The 17,876-nt window shown below is 50.1% G+C and overlaps 1 protein-coding gene across 5 annotated transcripts in view; it reads left to right on the top strand.

Annotated features, from left to right (window-relative positions):
- The window catches only part of LOC137374745 (serine/threonine-protein kinase SIK2-like), a 57,664-nt gene that overhangs the window by 20,595 nt on the left and 19,193 nt on the right, over nt 1-17,876 (top strand). For all 5 annotated transcript variants that reach the window (XM_068041323.1, XM_068041321.1, XM_068041320.1 and 2 more), the window contains one exon: nt 17,661-17,724. In XM_068041323.1, the coding sequence (XP_067897424.1) occupies nt 17,661-17,724 (64 nt within the window). The remainder of the gene's footprint in view (nt 1-17,660; nt 17,725-17,876) is intronic.

The following is a 17,876-nucleotide window of genomic DNA, read 5'->3' as shown; positions in this document are numbered from 1 at the left end:
GGGAATTTGCAGATGTTGCCATGCATCTGCTGCCCTTGTCCTTCGAGGTGGTAGATGTCGCAGGTTTGGAAGGTGCTGTCTAAGGAGCCTTGGTGTTTTGCTGCAGTGCATCTTGTAGATGGTACACACTGTTGCCACTGTGCGTCGGTGGTGGAGGGAGTGAATGTTTATAGATGGGGTGCCAATCAAGTGGGCTGCTTTGTCCTCAATGGTGTTGAGCTTCTTGAGTGTTGTTGGAGCTGCAGCCATCCAGGCAAGTGGAGAGTATTCCGTCACACTCCTGACTTAGATTAGATTAGATTAGAGATACAGCACTGAAACAGGCCCTTCGGCCCACCGAGTCTGTGCCGAACATCAACCACCCATTTTATACTAATCCTACACTAATCCCATATTCCCAACAAACATCCCCACCTATCCCTATATTTCCCTACCACCTACCTATACTAGTGACAATTTATAATGGCCAATTTACCTATCAACCTGCAAGTCTTTTGGCTTGTGGGAGGAAACCAGAGCACCCGGAGAAAACCCACGCAGACACAGGGAGAACTTGCAAACTCCACACAGGCAGTACCTGGAATCGAACCCGGGTCCCTGGAGCTGTGAGGCTGCGGTGCTAACCACTGCACCACTGTGTCTTGTAGATGGTGGACAGGCTTTGGGGAGTCAGGAGGTGAGTTACTCGCCACAGGATTCCTAGCCCCTGACCTGCTCTTGCAGCCACGGTATTTATATGGCTACTCCAGTTCAGTTTCTGATCAATGGTAACCCCCAGGATGTTGATGGTGGGGGATTCAGCGATCGAATGCCATTGAATGTCAAGGGGAGATTCTCTCTTCTTGGAGATGGTCATTGCCTGGCATTTGTGTGGCGCGAATGTTACTTGCCACTTATCAGCCTAAGCCTGGATATTGTCCAGGTCTTGCTGCATTTCTATTAGAACTGCTTCAGTATCTGAGGAGTTACGAATGGTGCTGAACATTGTGCAATCATCAGTGAACATCCCCACTTCTGACCTTATGATTGAAGGTCATTGATGAAGCAGCTGAAGATGGTTGGGCCTAGGACACTACCCTGAGGAACTGCTGCAGTGATGTCCTGGAGCTCAGATGAATGACTTTCAACAACCACAACCATCTTCCTTTGCACTAGGTATGACTCCAACCAGTGGGGAGTTTTCCCCCGATTCCCATTGACTTCAGTTTTTCTCGGGCTCCTTGATGCCATACTCGGTCAAATGCTGCCTTGATGTCAAGGGCAGTCACTCTCACCTCACCTGTTGAGTTCAGCTCTTTTGTCCATGTTTGAACCAAGGCTGTGATGAGGTCAGGCGCTGAATGGCCCTGGCAGAACCCAAACTGAGTGTCACTGAGTAGGATATTATTAAGCAAGGACTACTTGATAGCACTGTTGACAACACCACCTTACTGATGATTGAGAGTAGGCTGATGGGGCGGTAATTGGCCGGGTTGGACTTGTCCTGCTTTTTGTAAATTGGACATACCTGGGCAATTTTCCACACTGCAGGTAGATGGCAGTATTGTAGCCGTACTAGAGCAGCTTGACTAAGGGCACGGCAAGTTCTGGAGCACAGGTCTTCAGTGCTATTGCCGGAGTGTTGTCAGGGCCCGTAGCCTTTGCAGTATCCAGTACCTTCAGTCATTTCTTGATATCATGTGGAGTGAATCGAATTGGCTGAAGTCTGGCGTCTGTGATGCTGGAGACTTCAGGAGGAGGCCGAGATGGATCATCAACTCGGCACTTCTGGCTGAAGATTGTTGCAAATGCTTCTGCCTTATCTTCTACACTGATGTGCTGGGCTCCCCCATCATTGAGGATGGGGATATTTGTGGAGCCACCTCCTCCAGTTAGTTGCTTAATTGTCCACCACCATTCACAACTGGGCGTGGCAGGACTGCAGAGCTTAGATCTGATCCGTTGGTTTTGGGATCGCTTAGCTCTGTCTATCACATGCTGCTTACGCAGTTTTGCACGCAGATAGTCCTGTGTTGTAGCTTCACCAGGTTGACACCTCATTTTGAGGTATGCCTGGTGCTGCTCCTGGCATGCCCTCCTGCACTCTTCATTGAACCAGGGTTGGTCACTTGGCTTGATGGTAATGGTAGAGTGGGGGATATTCCAGGCCATGAGCTTACAGATTGTGGTTGAGTACAATTCTGCTGCTGCTGATGGCCCACAGCGCCTCATGGATGCCCAGTTTTTCATTGCTAGATCTGTTCGAAATCTATCCCATTTAGCACGGTGGTAGTGCCACACAATACGATGGAGGGTATCCTCAATGTGAAGATGGGACTTTGTCTCCACAGGACTGTGCGGTGGTCACCCCTACCAATACAGTCATGCACAGAAGCATCTGCGGCAGGCAGATTGGTGAGGACGAGGTCAAGTATATTTTTCCGTCTTGTTGGTTCCCCCACCACCTGCCGCAGACCCAGTCTAGCAGCTATGTCCTTTAGGACTTGGCCAGCTCGGTCAGTAGTGGTGCTACAAAGCCACTCTTGGTGATGGACCTTGAAGTCCCCCACCCAGAGTACATTCTGCACCCTTGCCACCCTCAGTGCTTCCTCCAAGTGCTGTTCCATCAGCTGAGGGAGGGTGGTAGGTGGTAATCAGTAGGAGGTTTCCTTGCCCATGTTTGTCCTGATACTATAAGACATCATGGGGTTTGGCGTCGATGTTGAGGACTCCCAGGGCAACTCCCTCCCAACTGTATACCACTGTGCCGCCACCTCTGCTGGGTCTGTCCTGCCGGTGGGACAGGACATACCCGGGGATGGCGATGGCATTGTCTGTAAGGTATGGTTAAGTAACTATGAATGACTATGTCAGGCTGTTGCTTGACTAGTCTGTGGGACAGCTCTCCCAACTTTGGCACAAGCCTCCAGATGTTAGTAAGGAGGACTTTGCAGGGTCGACAGGGCTGGGTTTGCCGTTGTCGTTTCCGGTGCCTCGGTCGATGTTGGATGGTCCATCTGGTTTCATTCCATGGTGACTTTGTAGTGGTTAGATCCACTGAGTGTCTTGCTAGGCCATTTCAGAGGGTATTTAAAGGTTAACCAAGCTATTAGAATCAATTCTGAGATATAGGATAAACTGTCACTTAGAAAGGTACAGATTAATCGGGGATAGTCAGCATGGATTTGTGTCTTTCTAACTTAATTGAATTTTTTGGGGAAGTAACAAGGAGGATTGATGTGGGTAGTGCAATGGATGATGTCTACATAGAGTTTAATAAGGCATTTGACAAGGTCCCACATGGCAGACTGGTCAGAAAAGTAAAAGCCCATGGGATACAGGGGAATGTGGCGAGTTGGATCCAAAATTGGCTCAGTGACAGAAAACATACAAACATACGAATTAGGAGCAGGAGCAGGCCACTTGGCCCTTCGAGCCTGCTCCACCATTCAATAAGTTCATGGCTGAACTGATTACTCCATCTACCCCCGATAACCTTCCACCCCCAAACAGAGGGTAATGGTCGTGGGATGTTTTTGTGAATAGAAGGCGGTTTCCAGTGGCGTTCCACAGGGTTCAGTGTTGAGTCCCTTACTGTTTGTGGTATATATTAATGATTTGGACTTAAATGTGAGAGGCATGATTGCAAAATTTGCAGATGACACAAAAATTGGTCGTGTAGTTGATAGTGAAGAGGATAGCTGTAGACTCCAGAATGATATCAATGGTTTGGTTGAGTGAGCAGAAAAGTGGCAAATGGAATTCAATCTGGAGAAGTGTGAGGTAATGCACTTGGGGAGTGCAAAGGAATACACAATAAACGGGAGGATATTGAGAGGGGTCGAGGAAGTGAGAGACCTTGGAGTGCATGTCCACAGGTCCCTGAAGGTGGCAGGACAGGTAGATAGAGTGGTGAAGAAGGCATATGGAATGCTTTCCTTTGTTGGTTGAGGTACAGAATACAAACGCAGGGATGTGATGCTGGAATTGTATAAAACGTTGGTTAGGTCAGAGCTGGAGTATTGCGTACAGTTCTGGTCACCACATTACAGGAAGGACAGAATTGCTCTGGAGAGAGTACAGAAGAGATTTACAAGAATGTTGCCAGGGCTATGAGGAAAGATTGGATCAGCTAGGGTTGTTTTCTTTAGAACCGAGGAGGCTGAGGGGTGACTTAATAGAGTTGTACAAAATTATAAGGGGCCTAGATAGACAGACAGACTTTTTCCGATAGTGGAGAGGTCAATTACCGGGGGCACCGATTTATTGTGATTGGTAAATGGTAAAAGGTTTAGAGGGGACATGAGGTGTCTGGAATTTGCTGCCCGGATTGGTGATGGAGGCAGAAACCCTCAACTCATTTAAAAGATACCTGGACCTGCACCTGAAGTGCTGTAACCTGCAAAGTTACGGACCAGGTACTGGAAAGTGGGATTAGAATGGGCAGCTAGTATTTTTAGCCAACACAGACATGATGGGTTCAATGGCCTCTTTCTGTGCTGTAACTTTTCTATGGTTTCCAGAGAATTCCAAAGATTCACAACCCTTTGAGTGAAGTATTTTCTCCCCATCTCACTCCTAAATGATCAACCCCTTATCCTGAGACTGTACCTGTGTTTTAGATTCCTCAACCAGTGGAAAAATCTCTGTGTCTAACCTATCCAGCCGCTTCAGAACAAAGAACAGCACAGGAACAGGCCATTCGGCCCTCCAAGCCTGCGCCGATCTTGATGCCTGTCTAAACTAAAACCTTCTGCACTTCCGGGGACCGTATCCCTCTATTCCCATCCTATTCATGTATTTGTCAAGATGTCTCTTAAACGTCGCTATCGTACCTGCTTCCACCACCTCCCCTGGCAGCAAGTTCCAGGCACTCACCACCCTCTGTGTAAAGAACTTTCCTCGCACATCCCCTCTAAACTTTGCCCCTTGTACCTTAAACCTATGTCCCCTAGTAACTGACTCTTCCACCCTGGGAAAAAGCTTCTGACTATCCACTCTGTCCATGCCGCTCATAACTTTGTAAACCTCCATCATGTCGCCCCTCCACCTCCGTCGTTCCAGTGAAAACAATCCGAGTTTATCCAATCTCTCCTCATAGCTAATGCCCTCCAGACCAGGCAACATCCTGGTAAACCTCCTCTGTACCCTCTCCAAAGCCTCCACGTCCTTCTGGTAGTGTGGCGACCAGAATTGCACACAATATTCTAAGTGTGGCCTAACTAAAGTTCTGTACAGCTGCAGCATGACTTGCCAATTATTATACTCTATGCCCCGACCGATGAAGGCAAGCATGTCGTATGCCTTCTTGACTACCTTATCCACCTGCGTTGCCACTTTCAGTGACCTGTGGACCTGTACGCCCAGATCTCTCTGCCTGTCAATACTCCTAAGGGTTCTGCCATTTACTGTATACTTCCCACCTGCATTAGATCTTCCAAAATGCATTACCTCACATTTGTCCGGATTAAACTCCACCTGCCATTTCTCCGCCCAAGTCTCCAACCGATCTATATCCTGCTGTATCCTCTGACAATCCTCATCACTATCCGCAACTCCACCAACTTTTGTGTCGTCTGCAAACTTACTAATCAGACCAGCTACATTTTCCTCCAAATCATTTATATATACTACAAACAGCAAAGGTCCCAGCACTGATCACATCCCTCCATTCAGAAAAGCACCCTTCCACTGCTACCCTCTGTCTTCTATGACCGAGCCAGTTCTGTATCCATCTTGCCAGCTCGCCTCTGATCCCACTTGACTTCACCTTTTGTACCAGTCTGCCATGAGTGACCTTGTCAAAGGCTTTACTGAAGTCCATATAGACAACATCCACTGCCCTTCCTTCATCAATCATCTTTGTCACTTCCTCAAAAAACTCAATCAAATTAGTGAGACACGACCTCCCCTTCACAAAACCATGCTGCCTCTTGCTAATAAGTCCATTTGTTTCCAAATGGGAGTAAATCCTGTCCCGAAGAATCCTCTCCAATAATTTCCCTACCACTGATGTAAGGCTCACCGGCCTATAATTTCCTGGATTATCCTTGCTACCCTTCTTAAACAAAGGAACAATATTGGCTATTCTCCAGTCCTCTGGGACCTCACCTGTAGCCAATGAGGATACAAAGATTTCTGTCAAGGCCCCAGCAATTTCTTCCCTTGCCTCCCTTAGTATTCTGGGGTAGATCCCATCAGGCCCTGGGGACTTATCTACCTTAATGCTTTGCAAGACACCCAACACCTCCTCTTTTTTGATAATGAGATGACTGAGACTATCTACACTCCCTTTCCTAGGCTCATCATCCCCCAAGTCCTTCTCTTTGGTGAATACTGATGCAAAGTACTCATTTAGTACCTCGCCTATTTCCTCTTGCTCCACACATGGATTCCCTTCTCTGTCCTTGAGTAGGCCAACCCTTTCCCTAGTTACCCTCTTGCTCTTTAAATATGTATAAAAAGCCTTGGGATTATCTTTAATCCTGTTTGCCAATGACTTTTCATGACCCCTTTTTGCCCTCCTGACTCCTTGCTTAAGTTCCTTTCTACTGTCTTTATATTCCTCAAGGGATTCGTCTGTTCCTAGCCTTCCAGCCCTTACGAATGCTTCCTTTTTCTTTTTTTTTTACAGAATCTTGTATGTTTCAATGAGATCGCCTCTCATTCTTCTAAACTCCAAAGAATATAGGCCCAATTTACTCAGCCTCTCATCATAGGACAGCTCCCTTATCTCAGGGACCAATTTAGTGAATCTTCGGTGTACCACCTCCAATACAAGTATACCCTTTCTTAATGTGGAGACCAAAACTGCACACAGTATTTCAGGTGTGGTCTCACCAAAGCCCTGTACAGTTTTGGTAAGTCTTCTTTATTCCTGTACTCAAATCCCTTTGCAATAAAGGCCAACGTGCCATTTGCCTTCCTAATTGCTTGCTGTACCTTCATGCTAACTTTCTGCATTCCTTGTGCAGACTGACCCAAGTTTCTTTGAACATCAACAGTTACAAATATTCTGCTTTTCTAGTGCTAGTGCTGTTGGGGAGGGTTTAAATTAGATTGGCAGGAGGTTGGGAAGCTGAGAGGGAGCTCAGATTGGAGGGAAGCAAAACTGGTAACAGGAAGTAGAAAAGTAGTAAACAAAATTAGAAGGCAGACATCAAATAGGATCAGAATGAGAAATAATGTTAAGACAAAGTTAAAAGCACTGTATCTTGAATGCATGCAGCATTCGCAACAAAGTAAATGATTTGAAGGCACAAACAGTGGTGAATTGGACTGATTTAATTGCCGTTACGGAGAAGTGGTTACAGGGTGGCCAGGACTGGAACTGAATATTCAGGAATATTCATCATTTAGGAAGGATAGGCATGGGGGAAACAGCGGTGGGGTAGTGCTGTTATTAAGGGACGAGATCAGTACATGAGTGAAAAAGGATCTTAGTTTGAAGGAGCAAAATGTAGAATCAGTTTGGGTGGAGCTAAGAAACAGCAAGGTGCAGCAAACATTGGTGGGAGTTGTTTATAGGCCACCAAACTGTCATGGTAATAGTGGGCACAGTATAAATCAGGAAATTAGAGGTGCATGTAGCATGGGCTATACAGTAATAATGGGTGACGTCAATTTACATGTAGAATGGGTAATACTGTGGAGGAAGAATTCCTGGAGTGTATATAAGGTGGGTTTCTGGAGCAGTATATTGAAGAACCAACTAGAAATTGGGCTATTTTAGATTTAGTATTATGTAATGAGAAAGGTCTAATTAATATCCTTGCTGTAAAGGAGCCATTAGGAAATAGTGACCCCAATATGATAGAATTTCACATTAAGTTTGAAAGAGATGTAGTTTATTCTGAAAGTAGGATCTTCAATCTGAAGAAAGGAAACTATGAAGGTATGAGGGGCAAGTTGGCTATGGTGGATTGGGAAAATACATTAAAAATTTGACAGTCGACAGACAATGGCTACTATTCAAAGAAGTATTACATGGTTTACAACAAATATACATTCCTCTCAGACACAAAAACCCAACAGGAAAGATGAATCAACCGTGGCTAACAAAATAAATTAAAGATTGCATTAGATCAAAGGAAGTGGCTTATAAGGTTGCCAGAAAAAGTGGTAAGCCTGAGGATTGGGAGTAATTTAGAATCCAGCAAAGGATGACCAAGAAACTGTTAAAGAAAGCGTAAAGAATATGAATGCAAGCAAGTGCAAAACATAAAAGGCGGACTGTAAAAGCTTCTTTAGATATGTGAAAAGGAAACAATTAGCAAGGACAAATGTGGGTCCGTTGCAAGCGGAGACAGGAGACTTTATAGTGGAGAATGGGGAAATGGTGAAGAGTCTAAACAATTACTTTGTCTTCATGGAGGAAGATACAGAAAATCTCTCAGATGTATGAGGGAACCAATGGACTTGTAAAACGAGGAACTGAAAGAAGTTAGTATTAATAAAGAGGTAGTACTCGAAAAATTAATTGGATTGAAAGTTGATAAATCTCCTGGACCAGGTGAGCTACATCCCAGAGTATTGAAGGAGGTGGCTATAGAGATAGTGGATGCATTGGTGGTTATTTTTCAAAATTCTATAGATTCTGGAAGGGTTCCTGCAGACTGGAAAGTAGCAAATGTATTAATAAGGGAGTGAGAGAGAAAACGAGGAACTACAGACCTATAAGTTTGATGTCAGCAGTAGGGAAAATGTTAGAATCTATTATAAAGGATGTGATAACTAGACACAGGGAAAAACATAAGATTGGGCAGAGTCAAGATAGTTTCATGAAAGGGAAATCATGTTTGACAAACCTGTTGGAGTTTTTTGAGGATGTTCTTTGTAGCATCGATAAAGGAGAACCAGTGCATGTGGTGTATTTGGAGTTTCAGAAGGCTTTTGATAAGGTACCACACAGGAGCTTAGTAAACAGATTTAAAGCACATGGGATAGGGGGTAAAATACTGCTTTGGATTGAGAATTAGTTAACAGACAGAAAACAGAGTAGGAATAAATGGGTCATTCTCAGGATGGCCGGCTGTTACTAGTGACGTGCTGGAAGGATCAGTGCTTGGGCCCCAGCTGTTCACAATCTATAGAAATGATTTGTATGTCGAGACCAATTGTAATATTTCCAAATTTGATTATGTTACAAAACTAGGTGGGAATAAAGCTGTGAGGAGGATGCCAGAGGGCTTCAAGGGGAATTTTGACAGGCTAAGTGAATGAGCAAGAACATGGCAGATGGAATATAATGTGAATAAGTGTGAAGTTATCCACTTTGGTAGAAAAAAACAGAAAGACAGAGCATTTCTTAAATGGTGAGAAATTGGGAAATGTTGATGTCCAAAGGGACCTGGGTGTCCTTGTTCATGAGTCAGTAAAAGCTAGTATGAAGGTGCAGCAAGCAATTAGGAAGGCAAATGGTATGTTGGCCTTCATTGCATGGGGATTTGAGTACAGGAGTAAATGCGTTTTGGTGCAATTGTATATAGCCTTGTTGAGACCGCACCTGGAGTATTTTGTACAGTTTTGGTCGTCTCATCTAAGGAAGGATATACTTGCCATAGAGGGAGTGCAACAGAGGTTCACCAGACTAATCCCTGGGATGGTGGGATTGTCTTCTGAGGAGAGATTGCAGAAACTGGGCCTGTATTTAAAGAATGAGAGGTTATCTCATTGAAACTTACAAAATTCTTACAAGCTGTGACAGGGTAGATGTGGATAGGATGTTTCCCCTGGCTGATGAGTCCAGAACTAGGGGACATAGTCTCAGAATAAGGGGCAGACCATTTAAGAGTGAGATGAGGAGGAATTTCTTTACTCAGAGGGTGGTGAATTCTTTATCCCAGAGGGCTGTGGAAGCTCAATGAGCTTGTTCAAGACAGAAATCAATAGATTTCTGGATGCTAATGACATCAAGCAATATGGGGATAGTGGGGGAAAATGGCGTAGAGGTAGATGATCAGCCATGATGTGTTTGAATGGTGGAGCAGGCTCGACGGGCCGAATGGCCTACTCCTGCTCATATTTCCTATGTTCCTATGTTCTATTCTTACAAAGTGCATAACTTCACACTTCCCTACGTTATACTCCATCCACCACCATCTTGTTGCCCACTCACTTCACCTGTCTATATTTCTTTGCAGCCTCTCTGTGTCCTCCCCACAGTTTACCATTCCACCTATCTTTGTATCATCAGAAAACTTATCTGCATTATTCTCTGTCTCTTCATCTAAGTCATTAATATAGATTGTAAATAGCTGAGGCCCCAGCACTGATCCTTGCGGCACTCCACTTTTCACTGCTTGCCAACTTGAAAAAGCCCCATTTATGTCCACTCTTTGCTTCCTGTCTGTTAATCAATCCTCTTCCCTTTTAATTTGCTTAATTTTATACACACGAATGTAAACCTCTGAAAATTTTCCATGTACTCCCAGGGCAGGTACGACATGGGGTTAGATATCGAGTCTGGCTGCCTCCAATACTGTCCCATCAAATACTCCCAGGAGATGTACAGCATGGGTTAGATACAGAGTAAAGCTCCCTCTACACTGTCCCCATTAAACATTCCCAAGACAGGTATAGCACGGGGGTTAGATACAGAGTAAAGCTCCCTCTACACTGTCCCCGTCAAACACTCCCAGGACAGGTACAGCACAGGGTTAGATACAGAGTAAAGCTCCCTCTACACTGTCCCCATCAAACACTCCCAGGACAGGTACAGCACAGGGTTAGATACAGAGTAAAGCTCCCTCTACACTGTCCCTGTCAAACACTCCCAGGACAGGTACAGCACTGGGATTGGCTGCTCTCTGATTTGGAAGCCTGAGTGCATCAACGAGGTGCAGCTGACTGTGGCTGTGTGCAGAGGTTGGAGGCTGCAGGCTGTGTGACTGCTGCAAGAGGGAGACTCAAACTGAAACAAAAGTTTTTTTCCAAATTTCAACAAAGGAAGGAAGGCGAAGAACTGGAAGCTCTTTTGTGAGTTTGCTTGGTACTGAAAGTCTTTTTCATTGATTGTTGGGGATGGGGAAAGAAGAGACCTGAAGACCTTGGGTGGGGCTGTATTGTTCAATAGGGAGCTCCTGTGTTTAGCATCTTTGGATAGGGAGCTCCGTCCCCACCCCAACTACTAAGCCTGGGACAGCTGGAGCTGCCCAGGTGAAGAGACTTATTATCTGAACATCGAAGGAGGCGTGTGCCTGGGCAGCTTACAGCTGACCCAGGTGAAGACATCACCCCACCCCACCCTCCCAACTGGAAGACCAGCTACAAGACTTGTGCAATACTAACAAAGACTGATTCCTCTTGGCCTTCCTCTCCCTCAGCCTCTTCCCCTGTGCTACATCCTTTAAATGTTGCTTTTTTGATTTATTGTATTTGCTCTTTTTTTTTTCTCTCAGCAAAGTGCCTGTAACTCTTCTACCCCATGACTTCTCAGTCCTCTCCGGTGGCGGGGCCCTCCTATGCTGCAGCAGCTGCGACAGCTGCTCCTGTGGCCCCGTCACCATTTAAAATCTTAACATCAAAGCATGGGGTGAAGAGTTACACCCACCCTACCATGACTATTGAGGCTTGTGTTAAGGCAATGGCCGTGGTTGTCGGCCCCTCGGCCATTGTTGCAGACTCAAAGATGTATGGGAAGGCTGTGTTCTTCCTGAAGACCAAGCGGGCTGTGTCCCTCGCCCTAAGTACGGGGCTCTCAGTGGGTGGGATTTTCCTGCCAGTGGACCCTCTGGGGGGCCACTGCACATCGGGTAATCTTGTCGAACGTCCCACCCTTCATTCCTGATGAGCTCCTCCTCCCCCACCGACACCATCAGTCGGTTCCGGGGGCTGTGGTTTTCACAGCCTCACGGCGGGGAGGGGAGCGCCCGTCCGAGTGGAAGGAAGACACGGGGGAAAAAAGAAACATCAAGAGGCGCGTCCCCTGGACACTTTGACACAATCCGAGCCTGAGCTCAGCCCAAAGCCCATTCCCATGGAATCCACCTGTCACAGGGCTGGGCTCAGGCCCAGGGTGACTAAAAAGGAAAAAAAGGAGGCGGAGGCCTCTGATGACATTGAGGTCTCTGAGCCTCCGCGCCCTAGTGGGAAAAAGAGGAGAAGGCACCCCTCCACAGAGGTAATGAGGGGCCCTGAGGTGCAGGGCCCATCTGTTGGAGGGGAGCTGTCTCCTGTTTCGGGTCCTCAGGTTCCCCCTACCGCCACCACCAAGGCTACAAAGTCTGGGCAGGAGCTCCCTATTCCTCAGGATGGAGGGGAGGGGAAGGCCCCGGTACATGAGGCCCCTCCTGAAGGAGTAAGTGGGGCCCTGCTTGTGGTGGGGGAGCCTGGGGACGCCACCCATTCTGTCACTGCTGCTGGGTCGGGTGCCCTGAATGAAGGGGAGGGCGACGCCCCAGAGGGTCAGCCCTCCCAGCCGGAGTCCACCACCAACCAGGAGACACCGGACCCGGTGAAAACTGAGAATGCTGCCCCATCTGCTGGGCCTGTGGGTGCTGGCGGAGCGGGAGATGGCCTCCTCTCCGCCTCCGGTCTCGGCTCCGGCTGGATTTCCGGAGTCGGGAACTTCTGTCTCCCCTGGACCACTCATTGGCCTGGGGTCGGAGGTGGAGGGGAGTTCTGGGCTGCTGGCGCCCACAGGCTCCAGTTTCACAGTAAAACCCAGAGAGGACTCCTCCGCCATCGATCCTGGGGGTGGGATCGTGATGGAGGCAGGACCAGCTGGCGGTTACGACCCGGAGAAGGATGGGGATTCGGTGGGGGGCACGGAGGATGATCTTGATTCCATCGCCAGTGAGGTGGTGGAGTCCCTCGTGCCTCCCACCGAATCTCCTCTCATCCCCACGGCGGAACTCCGGGATTTCCTCGCGGTTTGCAGGGGCTGCCGCAATAAAGTTCAGCTGGCCCTCGACCGCTGACCATCCAGTCCGTCCGTGCCGCCCTTAAGATAGCGGGCAAGCGCGCGGGCGTGAAACTGGTTGAGAGGCGCCGTTTTAATGTGTTCCTCAATGGGTTGCTGGGGGAGTGGAGGGCCAGGAGCACTTCCACTCCCTCCTCACAGTGAGGTGTTGGTGACGGGTTTTAAGTACCTTTGACATGAAGATAACCATAGCCAGCCTCAACATCAACGGCAGCAGGGGGTCTCACCGCAGATTTCACAATCTCTTAGTCCTCAGGGAAGGGAGATACGCGGTGAGCTTTCTGCAGAAAACCCACACCGTTCCGGGAGACGAAGCCACCTGGCTCCTGGAGTGGCAGGGTGGGGTCTACATGAGTCACCTCACCCCTATTTCTAGTGGGGTGGCTATCTTGTTGGCCCCGACTTTTCAGCCGGAGATCTTGGGGGTCAAGGAGCTAGTGCCGGGCCGCTTGCCCCACCTCGCCGTTCACCTGGGTAGCGTGCCGCTCCACTTTGTGAAAGTGTACGCGCCCAGACCTGGCGCGTTGCAAGCGCGCTTCTTTGAAGAAGTGTCTGCTCTCTTGAGCTCCATCGATAGCGGCGAGTGCATCATCCTCGGGGGGGATTTTAACTGCACCCTCGAGGTGGGGGATCGTTCCGGTCCCCAGCGCGGCCAAGCGTCGGTGGAGAAGTTGAGGGGACTGATCAGCTCCCTTAACTTGGTGGACGTCTGGCGGAATCTCCATCCCACCTCCAGCGCCTTCACGTGGAGGTCTGGAGGAGGAGGGTCGCGAATTGACCGCCTCTACATTTCGCAGGCGTACGTCTCCCGCGTTTCGGCGGCCTCCATGCGGCTGGTGCCGTGCTCGGACCACCACCTGGTGTGGGCGGAGTTCACTCCGCTCCGCACGCGGGCGGGGTCCGCGTACTGGCACTTTAACAACCGGCTGCTGGAGGATGAGCGATTTCGGGACTCGTTTTGTCGATTTTGGGCCGACTGGAGAAGGAAGCAGGGGGGCTTCCCCTCCTTGAGGCCATGGTGGGATGTGGGCAAGACTCACATCCGCGTCTTCTGTCAGGAGTGCGCGAAGGGGTCGACTAAGAGGCGGGAGGCCGTGATCGGGCGCCTTGAGAGGGAAGTGCTCGACTTAGAGTCCCGCCTCGGTCATGCCGTCGTGGACTCGGCCCTGTGGCAGGCGTACAAAGAGAAGAAGGGCGCGCTGAGGGACCTGCAGCTCATAGGGTCCCGAGGCGCGTACGTGAGGTCGCGGATCCAGATCCTGGAAGGTTTGGACCGCGCCTCACCCTTCTTCTACTCGCTGGAAAAATGGCGGGGGGTCCGTAAGCAGCTCGTCGAGCTGCTGGCCGACGACGGATCCTCCATCACGGATCCGGAGGGAATGGGCCTCCTGGTCCGTACTTATTACAGTACGTTGTTCTCTCCGGATCCGTCCAGCGAGGATGCGCGCAGAGTTTTGTGGGAGGACCTGCCGCAGGTCAGCCCGGAGGGCACCGAAGGATTGGAGGCTCCGCTCATGTTGGCGGAACTGACTGGCGCCCTCCACCAGCTCTCAAGGGGCAAATCCCCAGGGCTGGATGGGTTGACCGTGGAGTTCCTCAGGGCGTTCTGGGACGTCCTGGGGGACGATTACGCGCGGGTCCTGGGGGAAAGCCTGGCGACCGGGCAGATGCCCCTCTCGTGGCGCAGGGCGGTCATCGTCCTGCTGCCGAAGAGGGGTGATCTCCACCTGCTTAAAAACTGGTGTCCAGTCTCCCTCCTCAGCACGGATTATAAGATCTTTGCCCAGGCTATGTCTACCCGCCTGGGCTCTGTGCTGGCCCACATGATCCACCCCGACCAGTCCTACACGGTCCCGGGCCGGTCCATCCAGGACAACATCCACCTGGTCCGGGACCTGATCCATCTTTCCCAGAGGACTGGTCAGTCGGTCGCCTTTCTCTCCCTCGATCAGGAGAAGGCGTTCGACAGGGTGGATCATGAATACCTTTTCGGGACTCTGCGCACTTTCGGACTCTGGCCGCATTTCGTGGCCCGGGTCCGACTTTTATACGCCGCCGCAGAGTGTCTAGTCAAAGTTACCGGGTCCTTGACGGTCCTTGAGTTACCGGGTCCTTGAGTGCGTCAGGGATGCCCCATGTCTGGCCAATTGTATACCATCTGTGTGGAGCCCTAACCTGTGCCTGCTTCGCAGGAGGTTGACGGGATTGGCTGTGCGTGAGCCGGCCATGCGGGTCGTCCTCTTGGCTTACGACGACGACGTGCTCCTCATGGTCACAGATCCCGTTGACTTGCGGAGGATGCGCGACTGCCAGCAGAGCTTTTCTGCCGCGTCCTCCGCGAGGATCAATTGGGAGAAATGTTCCGGACTCCTGGTGGGTCAGTGGCGGAGGTGTTGACACCTTTTGCATGGAGCACCACGCACCTCCTCTATCTGGGAGTCCACCTTCGCCCCACTGAGGAAGCCTGGCCAGCAAACTGGCCGGAGTTGGAGACGAAAGTCACCGCTCGGCTGGGGCGCTGGACAGGACCGCTCCGAGTGCTTTCCTACAGGGGCCGAGCGCTGGTCAGAAACCAACTGGTGGCCTCCATGTTGTGGTACCGGTTGGTCACTTTGGCCCCGCCCCCTGCATTCGGCAACAAGATCCAGAAGAAACTCGTCGATTTCTTCTGGGGCAGGAGGAAACACTGGGTCTCTGCCGCGGTCCTAAGTCTCCCGATTGAGGAGGGCGGTCAGTCGCTGGTGTGCGTCTGCACCCAGGCTGCGACTCTCCGCCTTCGGACCCTGCAGAGATACCTGTACGTCGAGCGTACTCCCAGATGGTGTGCACTGGCGACGTATTTTTTCCGCCAGTGTCACTGCCTTCAAGACGACACGCAGCTCCCGGTGGAGTCCGTTAGCCGCGCCTCTCTGAGGGAGTTGCCTGTCTTTTACCGCGATCTATTCCGAGTCTGGAACATGGTCGCCTCCAGTCAGGGAGCTCACCCGCCGGCGGAGGAGAGTGCCTCGGCTGTCGACTCTGGGGACGGTCCGGCGGGCGGAAGAGTAGCTGAAACCCCCGGGACGCCCTTCACTGCGGGTGGCGAGGGGGCTCGGGAGTGTGGCACGCTCCCGGCCGAGCTGACACCCGCTCGGCTGGAACTGCTCATCGGACCCAGGCCCTGAAACCCTCCTCGGGAGCCGGTCCCGCACAACCCAAGCTGCCTCTCGGGAATGCCCTCCGTGCCATTCCAATCGGTGCGGAGGGGTTTCCTGTACGGGCTGCTCCTGCACACTCTCCACTTCCTCGCCCTCGTCAGCCGGCCGGACATACCCTGGCGGTCCGCGTTGCCATCTGGCAGCGAGGGGAAACCCCGATGGAGGTCTCTCTACGCGGGAGTCTTCCTTCCCCCTTTACATCGGGGACCTGGGGTGGAGGGTGTTGCGCAGAGCAGTCCCGTGCAATAGGCTTTTAAGTAGGTTCACGGACTCCCAGGCCGCCTGTACTTTCTGTGGCCTGGACGGGTCCGTGTTCCACATATATACGGGGTGTGCGAGGTTGCAGCCCCTCTTTGAGTATCTGAAGGGGCTGCTGCTCAAGTTCTGGCTGCGCTTCAGTCCCACGCTCCTGATCTTTGGGCACCTGGTGCGGAGGGGCGTGGGCCGGGAGGAGGATCTCCTCGTCGGTCTGCTCCTGGGCCTGGCCAAGGTGGCAATTCACAGGTCCAGGTTGCAGGCCGTCGGAGGGTCCGTCCTCCCCGATTGCCTGCCCCTCTTCCGCGGTTATGTTCGCGTCCGGGTGTCCCTGGAGAAGGAGCATGCGGTGTCCGCCGGTACGCTGGAGGCCTTCCGTGACCAGTGGGCACCGCAGGGACTGGAGTGCATCGTCGACGCCGAGAATGGCATTTTAATTTGAGTTTTTGTTTATCTGGTTTTAATAAAGTTATTTTAAAACTGTAAATATGTATATAAAGGGGGCTTGAGGAATAAAGGCCCCCTCGACATAAAAAAAAACCAAAAGAAAAAATGGGGTTAGATACAGAGTAAAGCTCCTTCTACACTGTCCCCATCAAATACTCCCAAGACAGGGACAGCCCGGGGTTAGATACAGCGTTAAGCTCCTTCTACACTGTCCCCATCAAATACTCCCAAGACAGGGACAGCCCGGGGTTAGATACAGCGTTAAGCTCCCTCTACACTGTCCCCGTCAAATACTCCCAAGACAGGGACAGCCCGGGGTTAGATACAGAGTTAAGCTCCTTCTACACTGTCCCCATCAAATACTCCCAAGACAGGGACAGCCCGGGGTTAGATACAGCGTTAAGCTCCCTCTACACTGTCCCCGTCAAATACTCCCAAGACAGGGACAGCCCGGGGTTAGATACAGCGTTAAGCTCCCTCTACACTGCCCCATTAATGTGCTTCATTTGCAATTTTAGAAGCGTTCCCCACCCATGTTAGTTTGCCCTCTCTCACACCACTAATCTGTTTTGAGCCTACAGGACCTGCATTTAAACTGCCAGAAAATGAGTTTTCATGGGTTCTTGTAGCTGGTGGAGAGGGAGAGTACTCCCAACAGTCAGCTTGCTTAAAGTCAGTGCACTGGAGCAGGAACACTGTTTCATGTTGTCCAATGTGTTTTTTTAGAGCGATTTCTGGAATTCAAAGTTGGCTTGGCCTGTTATCGGGGTAAAACTGAAAAGCATAGTGCACTTAACACTATTATAACGTTATAATTAAATTCTTTAAGATCCTGGATAATCTGTTTTTTGACTCCAAAGGTAATGGAAACGAAGGACATGCTGTATATTGTGACAGAGTTTGCACAGAATGGAGAGATGTTTGGTGAGTCTGTGTTTCCTCTTTGGAAGTATCTTGCGCTGAGTTAAGAGCTGATTTCCATTTGCTGTGAAAGATGAGCAAGCAGTAACTACATTCTTTGTAATCTATAGATTACCAGCAGTAACCTTCGCTTTGGCCTCCTTGTCTCAAGAGAC

Source organism: Heterodontus francisci, chromosome 10 (genome assembly GCF_036365525.1).
Source record: "Heterodontus francisci isolate sHetFra1 chromosome 10, sHetFra1.hap1, whole genome shotgun sequence".
Taxonomy (NCBI): Eukaryota; Metazoa; Chordata; class Chondrichthyes; order Heterodontiformes; family Heterodontidae; genus Heterodontus; species Heterodontus francisci.
Note: the sequence above shows the minus strand (reverse complement) of the source record. Positions and strands in the feature narration are given on the sequence as shown.